This window comes from Lichenostomus cassidix, chromosome 17 (genome assembly GCF_008360975.1).
Source record: "Lichenostomus cassidix isolate B80296 chromosome 17, HeHo_3.0, whole genome shotgun sequence".
In the NCBI taxonomy this organism is placed as follows: domain Eukaryota; kingdom Metazoa; phylum Chordata; class Aves; order Passeriformes; family Meliphagidae; genus Lichenostomus; species Lichenostomus cassidix.
The window spans coordinates 5,257,696-5,274,516 of record NC_139497.1 but is presented as its reverse complement, the minus strand read 5'-3'; the positions used below and the strand labels follow the sequence as shown (position 1 = coordinate 5,274,516).

Sequence of the window (16,821 nt, the reverse complement as noted above, 5' to 3'; positions counted from 1 at the left end):
TCTTGTGTGCATGTCCACACGGGAGCTGCTCATTCTTTACAGAGCTAGATGTGGTTATAAATATAAATCCTCCTCCTAAGCGGTGTTAAAACCCCCCAAATATGCATTTTCAAAGTAGCTTGGATCTTATCAGCCAATCGCTCCTGTACAGGGCAAGTAAAAATGTGCTCGGGTTAGCGCAGTGATACTGTGATGTAGAGCTGAATGTAGTAATGCCCTTTTGAAATGAACAATTCTAATTTAAATCCACATATTTTTACGTATTTTTGTTGTTGGTTTTCTGGTTTTTTTTTTTTTTTTTTTTTTTTTAAACAGCGACTGGAGCAGCTGCCGCGGGGTGTGTGGGGAGCTCCGGCAGCAGCAGAGCGGGAACTCGCTGTCTGGAGCGGGTCGCGCCGGGGTGTAGAGCCGTGAGGGGAGCTCGGGCTGTTCCCGCCGGGCTGTGAGGGGAGCTCGGGCTATTCCCGCCGGGGTGTAGAGCCGTGAGGGGAGCTCGGGCTGCTCCCGCCGGGCTGTGAGGGGAATCCAGCCCAGCCATGTTTCCCGCCAAGCCCCCGCCTCACAGCCCCGCGCCCGCCGCGCCACCGCCGCCGCTCATTGGCTGAGAACTGGCGCCAGTGCGAGCTGCTGATTGGCCCATCCGCACGGCACTTCTGGCCAATGAGGAAACGCCCTGCCGCCCGCCTTTCCTTCGACTGGCTGTGCCTCTCCCTGTTCCCGCCCCCTGCTGGGCAGCGGTGCCAGCAGCCGATTGGCTGGAGCGCTACCCGGGCTGGGTGTTTAATTGGGCGGTGTTGGGCTGGCCGGCGCCTCACCTGCCGCGCGTCGCCATTGGCCCGCCACTCCCCGCGCCCCCGCCCATTGGCCGCACCGCCCCTCAAGAGCGTCGCGATTGGCCGTAGCGGCCCGGCCCGGTATCCGGGTAAGATGGCCTCAGTCGGCGAGTGCTCGCTGCCCGCGCCGTGGCGGCCGGTCTCCCTCACTCACGTCGAGTATCCCGCAGGTAACGCTCCGTTTCGCCGCCGCCGGGCCTCCCCGCCGCGCCTCCGCGCGCGGCGGGGCCCTTCCCGCCTCCCTGCGGCACCGCCGAGGGCCGGGCTGGCGGCTGCCAAATAGTGAGCCATTGAGCAGCAGCGCCGTGGTGGCGGGGCGCGCGTGCGCGCTGCGGGCGGCGAGGCGTTCTGCCAGATTGTGAGCCACGGCGGGAGCGGCGATGCGCATGCGCCCTGGGGGCTCCGGGCTGGGGGGCTGCGGGGGGGCGACGGGTGAGGGGAGCGGGCATGGGGAGTGGGACGGACGGCTCCGTCCCGGGGGTGCCGAGCCCGCCCGGCCCTCCGCTGCCGCCCTGGCCACTCCACACCGCCGCCTCGCCGCCCCTGCAGCCTTCTGGCCATGTGTGGCTGCCCCCGGCCTCGAGGCGAGGGTCCCACCCACGGTGTGCAGCGCCCCGCTGCCGCCCGAGCAGCGTGCTGGGGTGTCACCGCCCTGCTCCCTGTGCTGGGGACCTGGCGTGGTGTGTCACCGTGCCAGCGGACTCGGGGGGCCCTCGTGACATCCCAGGGAGCGGGGATGTTGCACGGTGGCCGTGTCCCCGGGGTGGGCTCGGCTGCCAGCGGAGTTTGGTGGCTGTGCTGGGAGTGTCCCTGTCCCAGGTGGATCTGGTGGCTTTTCTGGGAGCACTTTGGTCAGTCAGCGCTGAGGGAAATGCCCGGAGGACTCTGGGCACAGGGTGTTCCTGGCTCAGCTCTTGGCAAGGTGGGTTTGAGAAGCAGTAGGTGCCTGAGGGCAGGATGGGCTGTTCCAGCTGGGATAGCTATGATCCACAAAGGTCCTGCACACCAGCACCGTGACCCAGGCGGAATGAATTCCTGATCTGCCAGCATGCAAGAGCAAATGGGTGTTCAGCTGGCAGATGTTTAAATTGTGTCCTATCAGTGGTCCTGTGGAGCTCCTCTGGGTGCTTTGTGCTGTGCTGGGTTTGGGTCCTTGTTACAATCAGAGAGAATAGAAAAATGAAGTTTTGCAGTGTTAGTATTAACTATTTGCTCAAAATCCAAATCTTGCCTAAAAACTATTCTCAATATTTTCAGTTCTCGTAGCGAGCCCCCAGCTTGCCATGAAGTGTTGCTGTATGTTCTGTTTCAATAGCTGGATTTTTGTTCCTGATGAAAGCTCCTCTCAGTCGTGCGATTCCTAAAGCTTTTAAAGTGCTTAGGGATCTTCTGGCTTGAAAGTGCCCATTTAGCTAGGAGACTTGAAATGTGACAACACTCAAAAAAGATTTGGCACTGGAGATACATTATTTCTTGGCCCTCCCCCTTATGGCTGTTCCATGGTTTCTGTGATGCTTTATGTGAAATATTGGCATTTCCTTTTCTGCTTTGCATTTTCCTCCACACTGTAAGCTCTTCTGCCATCCCCCTTTTCAAATATATTAATGTGACAGTTTGGGAGAGATGGGAAATAATCTTACCAGTAGTACCGATATATTCATCTCTGTATCTTATCTCCTTATCTGAACCTGGCAGTATACACAGAGCGTCCTGTGCTCCGTTTGTTGGATTGGTTTGGGAAATGAAGGTGGTGGAAATCGTTGCACAAGGGTTATCTGTCAGATCTTGAACAATGTGACATAACCCGATTATTTTCTCCCTGCATTGAGAGCCCTTAAACAGGCAAAGGGAGAAGATGATTGTGTGGAGGGGTAAATCACCGCTCAGCTTAGGGTTGTGTATGAAGAGGATGGGCACTGTGTTTATCTTGGATAAAACATGTATTTATGAAAGCCTATAAAGATGTGATGAAGGACTAAAACAGTAAAACAGCTGGAGGTATAAAAGTTTGTTAATTTATTCTCATAGAATCATTTAGGTTGCAGAAGCCCCTGAGATCACTGAGTCCTGCTGTTCCCCCAGCACTGCCAAGGCCACCACTAAATCATGTCCTCAAGTGCCACATTTACACAGCTTTTAAATCCCTTCAGGCATGAGGAGTCCACCACTGCCCTGGCAAGCTGTGCCTGGGCTGTCCAGCTCTTTCTGTGAAGAAGCTTTTCCTAATATCCAAGTTAGACCTTCCCTAGTGCAACTTGTGCCTTTTCCTCTCCTCTTGTCCCTTGTTCCTTGTGAGCAGAGCCCGACACTCCCCCAACTGCCCCCTCCTGTCAGGGAGTTGTGCAGAGCCAGAAGATCCCCCCTGAGACTCCTCTTTTCTCCAGGCTGAGCCCCCCAGCTCCCATGGCCACTTCTGGTGCTCCAGACCCTTCCCTAGCTTCATTCCTTTCTCTGGACATGCTCCAGCCTGTCAATGTCTCTCTTGTGAGGGGCACAAAACTGACCCCCCAGGGTTTGAGATGGGGCTTTAGCAGTGCCCAGCACAGGGGGACTTGGTGTTATTGGGGAACTGTCTGAGAGTGCACTCGATCTCTTTGTTCTGATCATTAATAAAGATATGAAACAGCACCTGCCCCGGAACTGAGCCCTGGGGAACACCCCTCCTGCTCAGCCGCAGCTGGATTTAGCTCCATTCCCCACCAGTCTGGGCCTGGATAGGCTTTTTATCCAGAAAACTGCACCCATCCAAGCCATGGATGTTATCCAGGAGAATGCTATGGGAAACAGTGTCAAAGGCTTTACTAAAGTCTGGGTTGACAGCATTTTTGTCTAAAAAAATGACTTGCATTAAGATGGTAGGTCTGATGCTTTTACCTGGATTTGGGGAAAGTGCCCTAACTTTATTTAGAAAGCTGTTTGCATTCAACCTGTGCACAGCTAAAGTCCAGGTCCATAAAGCTTCTAGATAATGTATATTTATAAAATAGTGATGTTGGCAGCATGCTCAGCACAGTGGAGTTAATGTAGCCTTGTGCTGCTGAGAGGGGTCGGAATGAGAAATAGATCCTGCTTTTACCAACATCAATTATTAAGCTGTCTTGGCATGTCATGCACTGCTCTGTGGCAAACAGCTTTGGCTCTTGGCTGATCCCAGAGGCTGCTGAGCCACTGTGGCAACTGCCTGTGAAAATATCACATCTTTAAAGATTTCCAGTGCAGAACTGCTGCCACCCGAGCTTTCATCTGCCATGGGTGACAGTCCCACTCCCTGGGGCTGGGTAAAAAGCTGTCACTGCTGATTTTGGCTTGGCAGACAAAGCCTGGTTTTGGGCTTCTGCTTGTAATTGTGAAGGAGAGAGGTGTCTCCAGAAGGGTGCTCCCTGTCCTGATCTAATGTTTCCTTATCAATAGTGATACATCAAATCCATCCTTAGTTGCTTGTATGGCTGCACAGCTCTCCTGGGCTTTCTGTGATGTCCACTTTGAGCAAAATAAATGAGAAACAGCAGATGAATGCTGGGGTAATCAACTGCAGACTGGTCTGAGGAATGGAATCTTGGAGACCTGACTGAAATACTACCCATAGGGAATGTCAGGATTAAACATAGGGGGAAAAAAATCAGCCATGGCAGTGTTGCCTTGGTGTGCTAAAGCACGCTGCTGCAGAGGATGGCCTGTAAAAATATCATTCTGATGCTGCTTTCAGAATTTTTTGATCCTGGAGCATTTCATATCAGCAGCTGTGCTTTGGTGAGACCAAGGAATGATCTGGCGTAGTGTCAGGCTGCTGGCAGGTAGGCAGAATAATCCTTCTTCCCTGTGTCCTTCCAGTAATGAGCTGGTGATTGCATCAGGACTGTTAAGTCCTTTGATGGATGTATAAAAGCTGTATGTCTAATTGCTCTTTGAATCCATTTCCGCTTTGGATCTCACAGTATCTTTGGCACTGAGCTTTGTAGCTTAATGTGGTTGTTGTTTCTTTTCTAAGTCCATTGCTCAGTAATTTCATCAAACACTCTCTCATGTGCAGTGAGAGGCAGCAATTGTTTGCTGTCAATTTCTCTATATAATTCACGACTTTACAGAACTGTTGTATCATCTGTTTTCCTTTTTCAGCTGAAAATCTGGTTTATTTGATGTTTTCTGAATGCCTGTTGTCGCATACTTATCTTTGTCCCTATTCTATTTGCCTTTTCTGTGTGTACGCTCCCTTTTTAGCTGGTGACACCAGAATTGCATAATAAATTTTTGTAGTGCTGTTATAGTAACTTCTGTTATGTTCTTAAAAATGTTCTAGCCGTTTTGACTGCTGCAGAGCACTGGATGCTCCTCTGAAGGTATTGGCACACACTGAGTCTGAGGGTTTTTGTTTGATAACAACTGAACTAAATCCTGTCATGTCATGGGTATAATTAGGGTTGTTTTTTCCCGTATGCTTTGCATGGGATGACTTTGTGCTGCAGACTTAAAACTCATCTTCAGGGACTTCCTGTCTGTAGGGTGAGTTTCAGTGGAGAAACATTGAGTTCCTGGTTTGTTTGGGTTTTTTATTATTATTTGGAGAAAAGAAAGAAAACTTCCTCTCTTCAGTGCAGCTGGGATTCTTAGAGCTCTGGGACTTTCTGGACCTCCTCACACTGGACAGATTCTTTAAGGAGAGAAACCTGGTGTGCCAAAACCTTTTCTCTGCAGAATGACAGCGAATATTCCCATTTTCCCAGTTTCTCCAGGATGTTTCCTACAGCCAGGCAGAGTTGGAGGGGCAGGTGTGCAGAATCAGCTTGTGGGTGAAGAGGTGCAAAGGTATTGGTGCTGTGTCTGTGCTTTGGCTCAGCTGTTCTTGTTGCAGTTCAGTGTCAGCACATGCTGCTCCTACAGGAATGTTAGTTCTGATAAGCCCTTCTGTGAGTCTCTGCAGGGTGGGAGCTCACAAGTCAGAGCTCATTCCGTAGCTAAGCAGTATCTCTTGGAAGAAGCAGATCCCACTCTTGTTTGGCTGCTTTTATGCAGGGTTTATGTTTAATCTCCCTGCAGAAGTTATGTCTGGTTCCTGCCTTTACGCCATAATTCAAAGCCTCCTGAAGATATTTTTGTTGTCCCACAGCTCATGTTATGGGTATGTGCACAAGCAGAGGAAATGATTCTTTTCTATCATGAATATTTAGTGGTGTAAATGCCCATGACACATGTACACTGTGTGTTGTGTCCAGCTTGCACACATGCACTTAGCCAAGAACACACGACCAGCGGCAGTGCCACAAATAGATCCTTCAATAGGAAGTGGCAGTGGCAAAGCTCAATCTTGTGGTAGGATGTGGTTGGGGGCTGTTGATTCACATTTGTACATCCTATACAGGTTAAACTGATGTGGTGAAGCTCAGATATTTCCACTGACAGGATGCTGGGTAAAATGTTGAATTGGAGCAGAAGTAGATGCTGAATGAAGGCTGAAAAAAACAGCGTGTGTCAGAGCTATGTATAGTGCTGCACGTACTTATCTCTTGGCTGCCCAAAAATGAGGTAGTTGCATTCTTTATTTTTGCTTTTTGAGCTCCAAATGATCCCAAGTCCAGGGAAGGCTGGACTTGAAAAAAACAGAATTTAAAACTAAACACAACCCAAGGTATATATTAAGTAGATTCTGCTTTTGCATTTTTGCAGAGATTTTGTCTCTGTTCTTACTGGTTGGAGGAACTGCTTTAAAATTCCCAAGTTTAGTAAATTGAAGGAAAACTAATTTGTATAAAAAAGGAGGGGATGCTGCTTGCTAGATCTGACTGGACTTTACACTGTGGCTCTCCTGCACGTCTCCTTTCCCTGGGAATAAGTCTCGGAGCGCACTGGAGCGTGAGAGGAGACAGGAGTGACAGAAGTAATCACGCTCTGAGGCCCCTGGAGCACTGCGTGCTGAGCAGCGCTGGCCTTTCTCTCAGAGCTCACTTTGCCTCCTCCACTGGGGATTTCCAGTCCTTTCGGAGCTGCTTTAGTCACTGCAGCTCTGCCTTGAGCTGCTGATCCAGTGGGTCCATTTGTGATGGCATTAGTGGGTTCCTGGGGTAGTTCCAGTGCTGTCTTCAGTTAGTGCCCAGCTGTTTGTTTGCCTCCTCCCCTCAAAAAAGTGGGTTCAGAATGTGACTCTGTTTAATTGCCATTAGCCACAGGAACATGAAGTATTATTAGTGATATCTGCTCTGTTTTAAATGGATGGCTGAAATATTTGAGGAGCTTTTGTGTTAAGATTGAGTAAAGGACTTGGTGCCTGCAGGCACATCTGGGAGCAGTGGTGTCTGGTTCCCTACTCAGGTGTGGGTTGTGTGCCTGTGAAGTCTGGGTGATTTGATTTATTGGCAGTGTTATCATGTAATGTAACAGAGGATTTTGAGTTTGCTGCTGATGATCCTATTTAAATTAAAATACTACTTACTTAAGTACCTTTCCACCATCTGCACGAGAAATAGAACCCCCTGAGAAGACAAATAATCTGGTTTGGTTTCTACTTGACAAAATTATGGCTTTTAGTCTGGAAGTGCTAAGCCTTTATGTTCTGTGGATTAACAGAGTAAACGATCTGAAACATGGTGATCTCTTGATGATGAGCTCTCTTCAGTTGGTAATGCTGGAGTTGAGACTATTGGAAAGTATTCCTAATGTTTTCAGAGTAGTTTGATTGTCTCCTGACAAGGTGGCTTGTCTCATGAATTCCCTCATCATTGATGATAGAATTCATTTTGTTGAGAGTTTGTGGTTTATGTAAAACCATAAGGGGCTTAATTGTCTATTGCAGGTAACTGGTACAGCGACTTACACCCCCTTTGTGTTGCCATAATCCATTACTTTGGGAGCATTTGGAATGCATCTGATGCATGACAAACCTGCCATATGGAGCAAGAAAAGTTTTAAATTCAGTGTCTTCTAACCTTTTCAGGTTAAAACCAGAGTAGAACCTCACTTTAGTGGAAACCCAGTGTGCTTGGGGGTTTTGTCCTCCAAATCTTCTAATTTCACCTAACTCCTGCTAGTAATTCTTGCTGATGATGCTGCTGGTTCCCAAATTTAACCCAGAGTTTGGAATTCAAGAGGCTTCCATGCACTGTACCTGTTGTAACCACAACTATGTAGCAATTACATCAGCATGAACTGTGTTGTAAAGGGACAATAACTTCTTTATCAGTTCCAACACTCAGAGGCTGAGGTTAAAGTCCTTTTTGCCAAGTGCTGCTTTGAAATGTGGGTGTGTGGGCTGGGGAGACTCAGTATCTTGCAGTGGAATTGATCTAGGAATGAGTCCAGTGCTCACCCTTGCAGAGGCATCCTGTTTCCTTTTGAGAGGAGGGAAGACGCACAAATTTATGTGAGGGCTGATCCTTTTGTGTTCAGCGATGGGATGGAGAGGATCTGGTCTCTGAGAACCAATACACACAGTACCGATCTCTTCTGTTGCTTGCTGGGTTCACACAGTGAGTTTGTGGTGACTTCTGTATTTAAAGATTCTCTGGCAGACAGTTCTCACACTTCTGATATGAATTGCTGATCTTGGAGCAAAATTACTCTGGTAATTTTTTGTTTCCTCGGAATTTGTGCTGACATCTTTTCTCCAAATACTTCTGTGTGTGTCCCTTTTCTGGGAAGAGAGGCAAGAGAAACTTGGATCAAAATGCACAGCTGCTCCTGACTGTTGCTGCCCACTTCTGTGTCTGTTGTAGTTCAGGATAAAGATTTTGAGGGACCTTATGACCTATGTGAGGTCCCATTGCTGCTCCCTGATTCCCCCTGGGGGATAACTAGACTGGTAATTATTTGGGTTGGAGGCCCAAATCCCCTTCTTTGTGGTACAAGTGGGCTACTGGTTAAAAAAGCAGAGTCTCCTTTATTTCCCTGACATCTCCTGCTATGTTTAGCTATTTATTTCCTCCCCATTTTGCTAATGCTAGTGTTCGTGCAGACACATGGTGAGACAGATTAGGAAGCTGATCCAGCTGAAAACTAACCCATTTTAGTGAGAGAGTGGGAAAGGATTTGTTTGGGGAGTGTTTGCTGGCACAGAGAGGAAATAGGAACGAGGGGAAGGGAAAGATGCTGCCTCTTTTGCAGAAGCCTGTGCTTATGTTGGATTAAAGTGACTCTGGGCCCACACTCATGGTTATTGTTGTAAATTGGGTGGCAGTAATCTGTGCTGAATGATGCCAGGCTCCTTTCATCCCTGATTTTGAACCTGCATGGAAACACTGCTGTCTTTCTGCCTTGGTTCTTCTCTCACTCTGGAACACAGGGACTTGCTGCAGTGCTGAGTTTGCCCGTCTGTGCCCTGTGATCAACGGCTCCAACTGACCCCTGCTGTGGTGGCAGGCAAGTACCTATGAAATTCAAACTGATTTGTTTCTCTTGTTTGTTTCCCCAGGTGATTTCTCTGGCCAGCTTTTAGCTTATTTGAGTCTTGGTCCAATATTCATTATTGTTGGTTTTGTAACACTCATCATATTCAAGAGAGAACTTCACACGGTGAGTCCTTCTCTCCTTTCCCAGCCTCTCCTTTTCCAAAAGTCTTTTCCTTTGTCACCTGGGGCTCCTGTATTCACACTTCTTTTTCTCTCTCTAAGGAGCAAGCTTAGGAGAAGCATCTTCCTGTCAGGGAACAGCAGGAGACACTTAGCACCCGTACCAGGTTAAAAGGCTGCTCAGCCTTTGCTGACTTCTCTGTTACTCTGTGGTGTGTTTTGGACATTATCTGTCCAGAACCATCAAGGGAGATGTGTGAGGAAGTACAGAATGCTGTTGCAGAGTGGGAACACTCCCAAGATCCAGTAGGATCATAGCACTGGGCAGCATATGCAGGAAATGGTGTGTGTAACTCAGGAGGATGCACTTTCTTTGAACTACTGAGGCAGAAAAGGGGATAAAAATAAAACCTACAGCTTTACAAGGGAGTGGATCTGTCTTTAGGGGCTGCTTTTCAAATGCCAGGGGCAAAAGAGACTTGTTTCTGTCCAAATTCTTATAATACTTTCTGTCTGCTCTGCCAGGTAGTTGGGAATCAGTGTCATGGATAAACTCCCTCCAGGATGTATAAACCTCTTGTAACATTTGCCCTCAGTAAACAGATAAAACAGGGGCCACGGAAAGGATTTTGACAGCACATTTTGAATGTAGGGCCACAGTGTCAAGGGAACCAGTGGCTCAAGGGATCTGGGAATATGACTTCTAACTAGGAAAGGCAGCTGTTCGTTTTGGCAACTCAAAGGTTTCTTGTTGGCCCAAAAGAGAGAATGAGCCAGAGTAACTATTGCACAGATTTATAGGTTTCTGAATACAGAGACTTGTTTAGTGTTGGTAATGTGGCAGGTGTTGAGGATGATTTCCAGTTCTTCATGTGGGAAGTCACCACTGGGCTGGAGAGAGACACTGGCTGACTTGCAGCAGCCTGACCCGTGGCTCAGGATGTGGAGTGAAAAATTGCTTCATCATGTGGAATGGGACTGAGTGTTAAGGAGGCAGAGTGTCATCACCAGCTGGGAATTTGATCATAGCAGCAGGACTAATTTAGGGGAGGTGTATGAACTGTGGAGCTGAAGAGTAAAAATAAATGCTACCAGTCTGGCTCAGCTCAAAATGTGAATTCATCTTAGACTGAAGACAGCAGCTCCAAGATGAAAATATCCATAGAGGGAAAAGCCAGAAAGCCTAAAAAGTCACCTTTGTTTTAAGCTATTTACCCAAATAACAGTGTCTGCACTCCCCCTGTTGGTCATCGGGAAAAGCCAATTCCTGAAAACCTGCCGTATTAAAAAGGTCACTTTCTGCACTTGCTGGTGCAAGATGCTGGCAGAAGTGCTCTACTCTGTCATTTTTGTCTCTTTCTATGTATCAGCTGCTGAAAAGCTGCATTATACGCAAAGTGTTGCCAAATAGAAAGTGAGCTGAAAATAAATGCTTTTCTTCCTCAGGTAGAGAAATTGGAAGCCGTTGGTTTTAACTCTAGTAGTCAGAAAAGAAAATTAGAAACATAATGTTTGGGGTTTTGTCAACAGAGAGAGCCTGGTAAGTAGAAGGATCTTTTAGAGGGGATGACACAGCTGTCTTGCCTTCACAGATCTCTTTCTTGGGAGGGCTGGTGTTCAACGAGGGAGTGAACTGGTTAATAAAAAATGTAATCCGGGAGCCTCGGCCGTGCGAAGGTAGGGTATGGACCATGGGGGTGGTGGTGTCAGGGGAGTTTTGAGTGGAATGCTGACTATAAGGGGCTTAGAGGGTATATCCCCCTTTGCCTCACGTTGGCTGTGGATGTTTGGTATAAAAGGGCTGGCAGAGCCACCTGAGCAGGGACATGTCCTGTGAACTCAGCATGCTCCAGCTGCGTGGTCTGGCTTCATGTCTGGGGTGTTGCAGCTGCTGACCATACCTTGACCATATTCTTTCTTCTTCTCTTCCCAGAAGCCCATTCAACAGTGACCACAAAATATGGGATGCCGTCCAGCCACTCCCAATTCATGTGGTTTTTTTCTGTCTATTCCTTTCTGTTCCTTTATTTAAGGTAAAAATTCTGTGTCAGGTTTTGGTTGTTAATGTATTGAAACACCTGAAATGGGTAGCTCCCTTGCCAGATGCCACTTGAGTGGGATAATGGAAATAAATCTGGGGACCTGCACAGTTTATTGTGGCTTGAGGGAATGGAGCATGTCTGTCTCAATCTGAATGTAGGGCTGGAGTTACCATGGCTGAAAACTGGAGGGTGTGAGTGGGTTTCCTTTTACCTGTCAGGGTAAAGATCTCCCAGTTTTCTTTTTCTAAGCTGTGTTGGTGCCCCAGTGTGATGGAAGAGATGGGAATAGGGAAGAGAAATGAAGAGCTGCTTTCTCATTTTTTCTCAGTTTCAGTGGGGTTATCTATAATCTTTTGGGTAATACCAGCTATCCACTTGCATGACTTTTTAGTTCACCTCCCTTACCAAGGACTGGGTTTATATGCTGTGCTTTAATGAAATTCTTGCTGGGGCATGGCTCTGTCTTGTGGCTCCACGTGGGGAGGAAGACAAAACTCACAGTTCCTCCTGGCTCTGTGGGCAATGGAGACACTCTGATCTTTTGGCTACCTGTTGCATATGCTCAGCATGTGCCTCTCACGTCAGTGTGAGCATCCTGCCTTCCACCACAGCAGTCCCTGCTCACAGTTGGAGAGACACAGAGGCTGCTTTAACTACTCTTTTAACTACTGCCAGTGGGACAGATTGCTGCTGGGATGGGATTGAGCTGCCCATGACCCCACTGGAGTAGAGAGAGCTTTCCTAGGGTTTCAGAGGGAGGGAGGTCAGGACTGTTCAGCTCCCTGTCCTGTGCTAATGGCTCTCCATCTCTTTCAGAATGCACCAAACAAACAATGCGAGGTTTCTGGATTTACTATGGCGACATGTACTGTCCATCTGCCTCGTCACAGTGGCTTTGCTAGTCTCATATAGTAGGTATGGAGCAACTGTTTGTCTTCTGCTCTCATACAGCCCCGTGGCTTGTCCCAGCCAGCAGCCTTGGCATTCCTCATCCTGCCTTTCCCAATTTATTCTTCACTGCCCTGTACTAGTCAGAGATTTGTAGAAGTGTTGCCATGAGACCCAATAAACAAAGGTGCTATGTGTGTGGTTCTTCACAGAAGCATTTATAAAACCCCAAATCAGCTGAGCTTGTGCCAATTCCCCATGGGCTCCACTGCCATGCTCCAGCCTTGCTGCCTCGCCCTCTTACCAGCACTAATCGTGGAAGCATTGCCCCATGCCTTGGCACACCAGCATCTGCAACATTTGGATTGCTGCAGTTGATCAATCCCATTGTTTTGCTTGAGGATTAGTTAATCAAAACATTTGTAGCTGTTTGGCTTGCAAGATTTAGTTGTATTAAGATGAATAAAGAAAATAGAACTTTGATCATGATTTTTTTTTTCTCATTAGTAGATTAAATGTAAAGTGAGCTCCAGTGATTGGAAAAACAGACAAATTCAAGCTAGAAATAGGGTCACATTTTCCACAGGAAAGTAATTACCTGTTGGCACAGCTGACTGTACACTACAGCTGATTACTTATTACTAATTATTTTAAAATTCTGACAGGACAAATTTGTCAGAGGTATATGGTCTAATTAAAACAAAATTAGAGGAAATCAAGTGACCTGTGTTAGGCAGAGGGTCAGATAAGATGATCATAATGGTTTTATGATATTTGGGTGAAAAGAATTTTGAATGTAGCTTGTGCACAGATGTAATAGACCAACAGTGCAGCTCTGAGTGGCTGCAGTCACAGTGAGCACACTGGTCATGCAGCCTCTGTGCCTGTCACATTGGAGAGCAGCAAAATCATAAAAAAAAAATACTGTCAATCTTCTTAAAAGCTTTTAAGCCCTGGCTTTGGTGGCCTGGAGGGGACTTGTCCTGTTACTGGCTTTGGAAAAGTCTCTTGCGGGAACTAACAATATTAGTTCCTCAGTTGATGCAAAGATGGATGAAGGAGAATGTGGAGGGTTATTGTGTTAAGATCAGACTAGAAGTGCTCTAAGCTGAAACTGCTGTAGCAGGGAAGAATTTTTCCCAGTTTTTTCCCCCAGCTATTTTTGCCAGCTTTTTATTGAAAAAAGACACCCACTTTTAACATCTGGAGGGTTACTTGCTCACACCATCTGTGGGTCCAGTGACACCTCAACCCCTGAGTCTTGCCTCCTTTTGTTTTAAATCCTGTCTGGTGACTCTTCTCTTCCACTGCAGGGTTTATTTGCTTTACCACACCTGGAGCCAAGTCCTATATGGAGGTGTGGCAGGAAGCATCATGGCCATAGCCTGGTTTGCCTTCACACAAGAGATTCTAACTCCCCTCTTCCCAAGGATAGCTGCGTGGTAAGTCGCTTTATTCTGTGAAGGTTTGTTATGGATGTTAGAAATGAGAGTTCCTGGGCTCTGTCCCAGTTTTGCATACTGGCTGTTGTGTAACCTACTTTGTTCCTCCATGTTTTCTTGTGCATGCATATACAAAGGATCATGTGTCCTTGATAAGCGTGGGGAAGAGGGAATTCAATCAACTGCTACATTTCATAAAGCCCTGCTAAAGCTGTGAGGTGTGGCAGAGTGCTGGAGGAGCTTTGCAAGATGAGCAGCAGACCTTTCTTAGTGAATGTCTAATGACCTATTAAAATTGCAGAGCCATTTACATGTAATATAGTTGGGAAATATTGTGTAAGGAAAGAAAAAAAAAAGCTCTTGATTAAATGTAACAAAGAATCCTTTTCCCAGTCTGAAGTGACAATTACTGTTAACTATATCAGGTTATGTGCTTTTTTTTTTTAATCAAAATTTTGTTGGAGAAAGTCTAATTATTTCTCCCTTTCTACCACACTGTCTGTTTTCAGGCCAATTTCAGAGTTCTTTTTAATCCGAGATACCAGCCTCATTCCTAACATCCTGTGGTTTGAATACACAGTCACGAGAGCAGAAGCAAGGTAAGTTCTGTTGGGAGTAGAGGAGCTGCTGCTCCTCTAACCTTTCAGATGCAGTTATTAATTCATTTTCTGATACATAGCTGATAATTTTTGGCTGCTGTGGGTAGAATCACTCAGAGTAAAGAAATAACAAGTTGTGGGTTAATGACTGCATCTGAAAGATGAGTCTGGAGAGGGTGTGAGATTTTTAATTTCATTTAAGTAGCATTTCAGCTCCCTAGCCCATGGCTTTTGCAAGCAGTTGTTTATAGTCTTGCATCCACATGAGAGCTTGTGTACTGAAGATGGGGGGGATGTTCTGAGAGTGTGGAGAGTGGGAAGGGCTGATCACCCTGGTGGGTACGACAGGGGCACTTCAGTTTTGTGTGGAGCTAAGCAGAGCCTTACTTCAATCCTGTATTTGCCCCCTGGTTTGTTTTAGCCCCCCAGGATGGGGTTGTGGTCCCCTGTGTCACCTGTGCCCGTGTCACCTTGCAGGAACAGACAGCGCAAGCTGGGTACGAAGCTCCAGTGACCAGGAACGTGGGGAACCAGGTTCATTTTAACGGAGACAGACAAGAGCAGAGACCTGGGAGCAGCAAGGAGCCTTTTAACAGACGGACCAAAGGAACAGGCAGGGACCATACCCAAAACCTGAAAGCCTTTGCTCTGCTTTAGCAGCTAAGCTGGATTGCTCCCTGATGCATGTGGGACCGTGCAGGAGTAGAAACTCATTTTGAACACAGATGCACATGGTTGGATGTACCATCGTGTCTACGTCAGGGGAGGGGGGAGAAAATGCCTGGTGTCGTGTTTGGGGGAGGGAAAACCAAAAATGAATCCTTTCTGTGACTTTTTTTTTTCAGCATGAAATATACACACTATTTATTTATTTTTTTAAATGGAACTATTGTTTATGGGGTGGGTGAGGCATTGATTGTGTGTTTTGGTTTTTTACCCTTTTTTTTTTTTTGGATCGGGTTTTTCTTTTTTTGGAAGAAGATGACAAAACTAAAGTTGATCATGTTTAATTAGGGCTTTTAAATCTTACAAACTTCTTAGGAGGGAGGGGAACTAGGATGGGGTGACCTAGACAGAAGGAAGAAGGAAGCCTTTCCTTTCTGCAATCAGTTTGGGAGATCAAAAGCAATTCCAACTGTACTTTGTACAGACAGATAGACTATAAAGATCTGATTTTTAACACTAGTGACAGTTCTGCAGGGAAGCCTGCACGGATACCAATTAAGGGGAGTGTGTGTGTAAAACAAAGGAAAAACACAAATATACTGACTCTTTATTTTTTTTTCCACTGCTGCTCCTGTTGTGTAATTAGCAAGAGTGTCCTTCTCAAAATCTCTCCTAGGTGGCAAAATTATCATACATATCTCACATTTATTCCATCTCTTCCTTTATACTTTTATTACCTCAGGGTTGCTGTGATTTGTACAGCTTTTGTTGTACTGAGTGTGCCGAGGGCACTGGGAAGCCCATTGGTTATAAGCAGTGCTGTGCTCCAGTAAGAGTCAGCCCAAAGCCTTACAAAATTCAGTTGCTGGTCTCTGTCTTAAGCACTGGATTTTTTTTCCTGTTAAAGGTTAAGGGAGGGATTTTTAAGAATGAACACAGTGACAACCACAAATGAACAACAAAGCATATGACTAATAACTAGCTCAGCTGCTCTTTGAATTACTCCTTGAAGAGTCCTATTGGACTCCATCCATGAACTCCAAGTAGGGAACTTGTCCTAGCAGAGGCTCCTGCCAGTTATCACAGTAGCTTGGTCGGGGTTCTGCAGCTGTAACCTTGAATGCTGAACTCCTACAAGCAAGTTTTGCTTTCCATCCTTCTTCCATTCCGATTCTCCGTCTGGCCAGTGGCGCTCTGGATGCTGTGTCTCTGTGGGAGTGTGCCTGCCATCTCTGTGTGCTGGTGATGCCTACGACCTCTGTGACCCATGAGTTGACCTGGCAAGGGCTATACTCGAAGTGCTTCAGGGCTGTGCATGGACACTTTCTGTATTTCTAGTATATAATGCAGCAGTTCAAGTGTAACTACAGAGAAGTATTTATTCAAAGCACAATTGACTTGAACTTTCACAGATAAAGGACAGCTTCTGAACTGGCTCAAAGGTCATCGGTGTGCCTTCGATGCAGTCATGAGCAGAGGTAAAATGACTGTCACATCTCGGTCTTGCTGCCTGTTTTACTATCTCCACTTTAATCAGACTCCTGCATTATAAAGCTGCTTGAAGTGAGACTTTTTTTTTCTGTTCATCTTGGTTATTTTTTATTTTATTTTTAAAGTTTTCATCTGTGCCTGTTGCTATAGGAGTTTGTGTGTTTGTGTGGAGTGGGAGCTGCTGTTGGAGTGTTAACACCCAGAGTGTTAACTGTACAAAGTGATCCTGATGCAGGAGATCAGGAATGCAAGCTGTTTAAATTTCTGTGTTTAAATAGCTATGGGTAGTAAATTAACTGTTTGCAGTTGTTACAGCAAGTATATATATATATATAAATTTTTTAAGAACTGTTTAGTACTTGCAT

At 46.4% G+C, this 16,821-nt stretch overlaps 1 protein-coding gene across 2 annotated transcripts; it reads left to right on the top strand.

Annotated features, from left to right (window-relative positions):
• The first annotated feature begins 847 nt into the window (after positions 1-847).
• Positions 848-15,180, top strand: DOLPP1 (dolichyldiphosphatase 1). 2 transcript variants are annotated; one of them, XM_085077063.1, is made up of 8 exons: positions 848-1,003; positions 9,232-9,332; positions 10,921-11,005; positions 11,262-11,361; positions 12,187-12,285; positions 13,572-13,700; positions 14,210-14,299; positions 14,777-15,180. In XM_085077063.1, the coding sequence occupies exons 1-8, from the start codon at positions 928-930 to the stop codon at positions 14,811-14,813; spliced, it is 717 nt and encodes a 238-aa protein (XP_084933189.1). In that variant the 5' UTR covers positions 848-927; the 3' UTR covers positions 14,814-15,180. The 2 variants fall into 2 exon arrangements, with proteins under 2 accessions (XP_084933189.1, XP_084933190.1); XM_085077064.1 differs by lacking the exon at positions 848-1,003 and adding an exon at positions 4,582-4,627.
• The last annotated feature ends 1,641 nt before the right edge of the window (positions 15,181-16,821 follow it).

Excerpts from the sequence above, each read along its gene's own strand:
- DOLPP1 (XM_085077063.1), top strand. The coding sequence starts at position 928 with ATGGCCTCAGTCGGCGAGTGCTCGCTGCCCGCGCCGTGGCGGCCGGTC. Across the intron at positions 11,006-11,261 it reads GGAGCCTCGGCCGTGCGAAG|AAGCCCATTCAACAGTGACC; the intron begins GTAGGGTATGGA and ends TTCTCTTCCCAG. Across the intron at positions 14,300-14,776 it reads GTCACGAGAGCAGAAGCAAG|GAACAGACAGCGCAAGCTGG; the intron begins GTAAGTTCTGTT and ends GTCACCTTGCAG.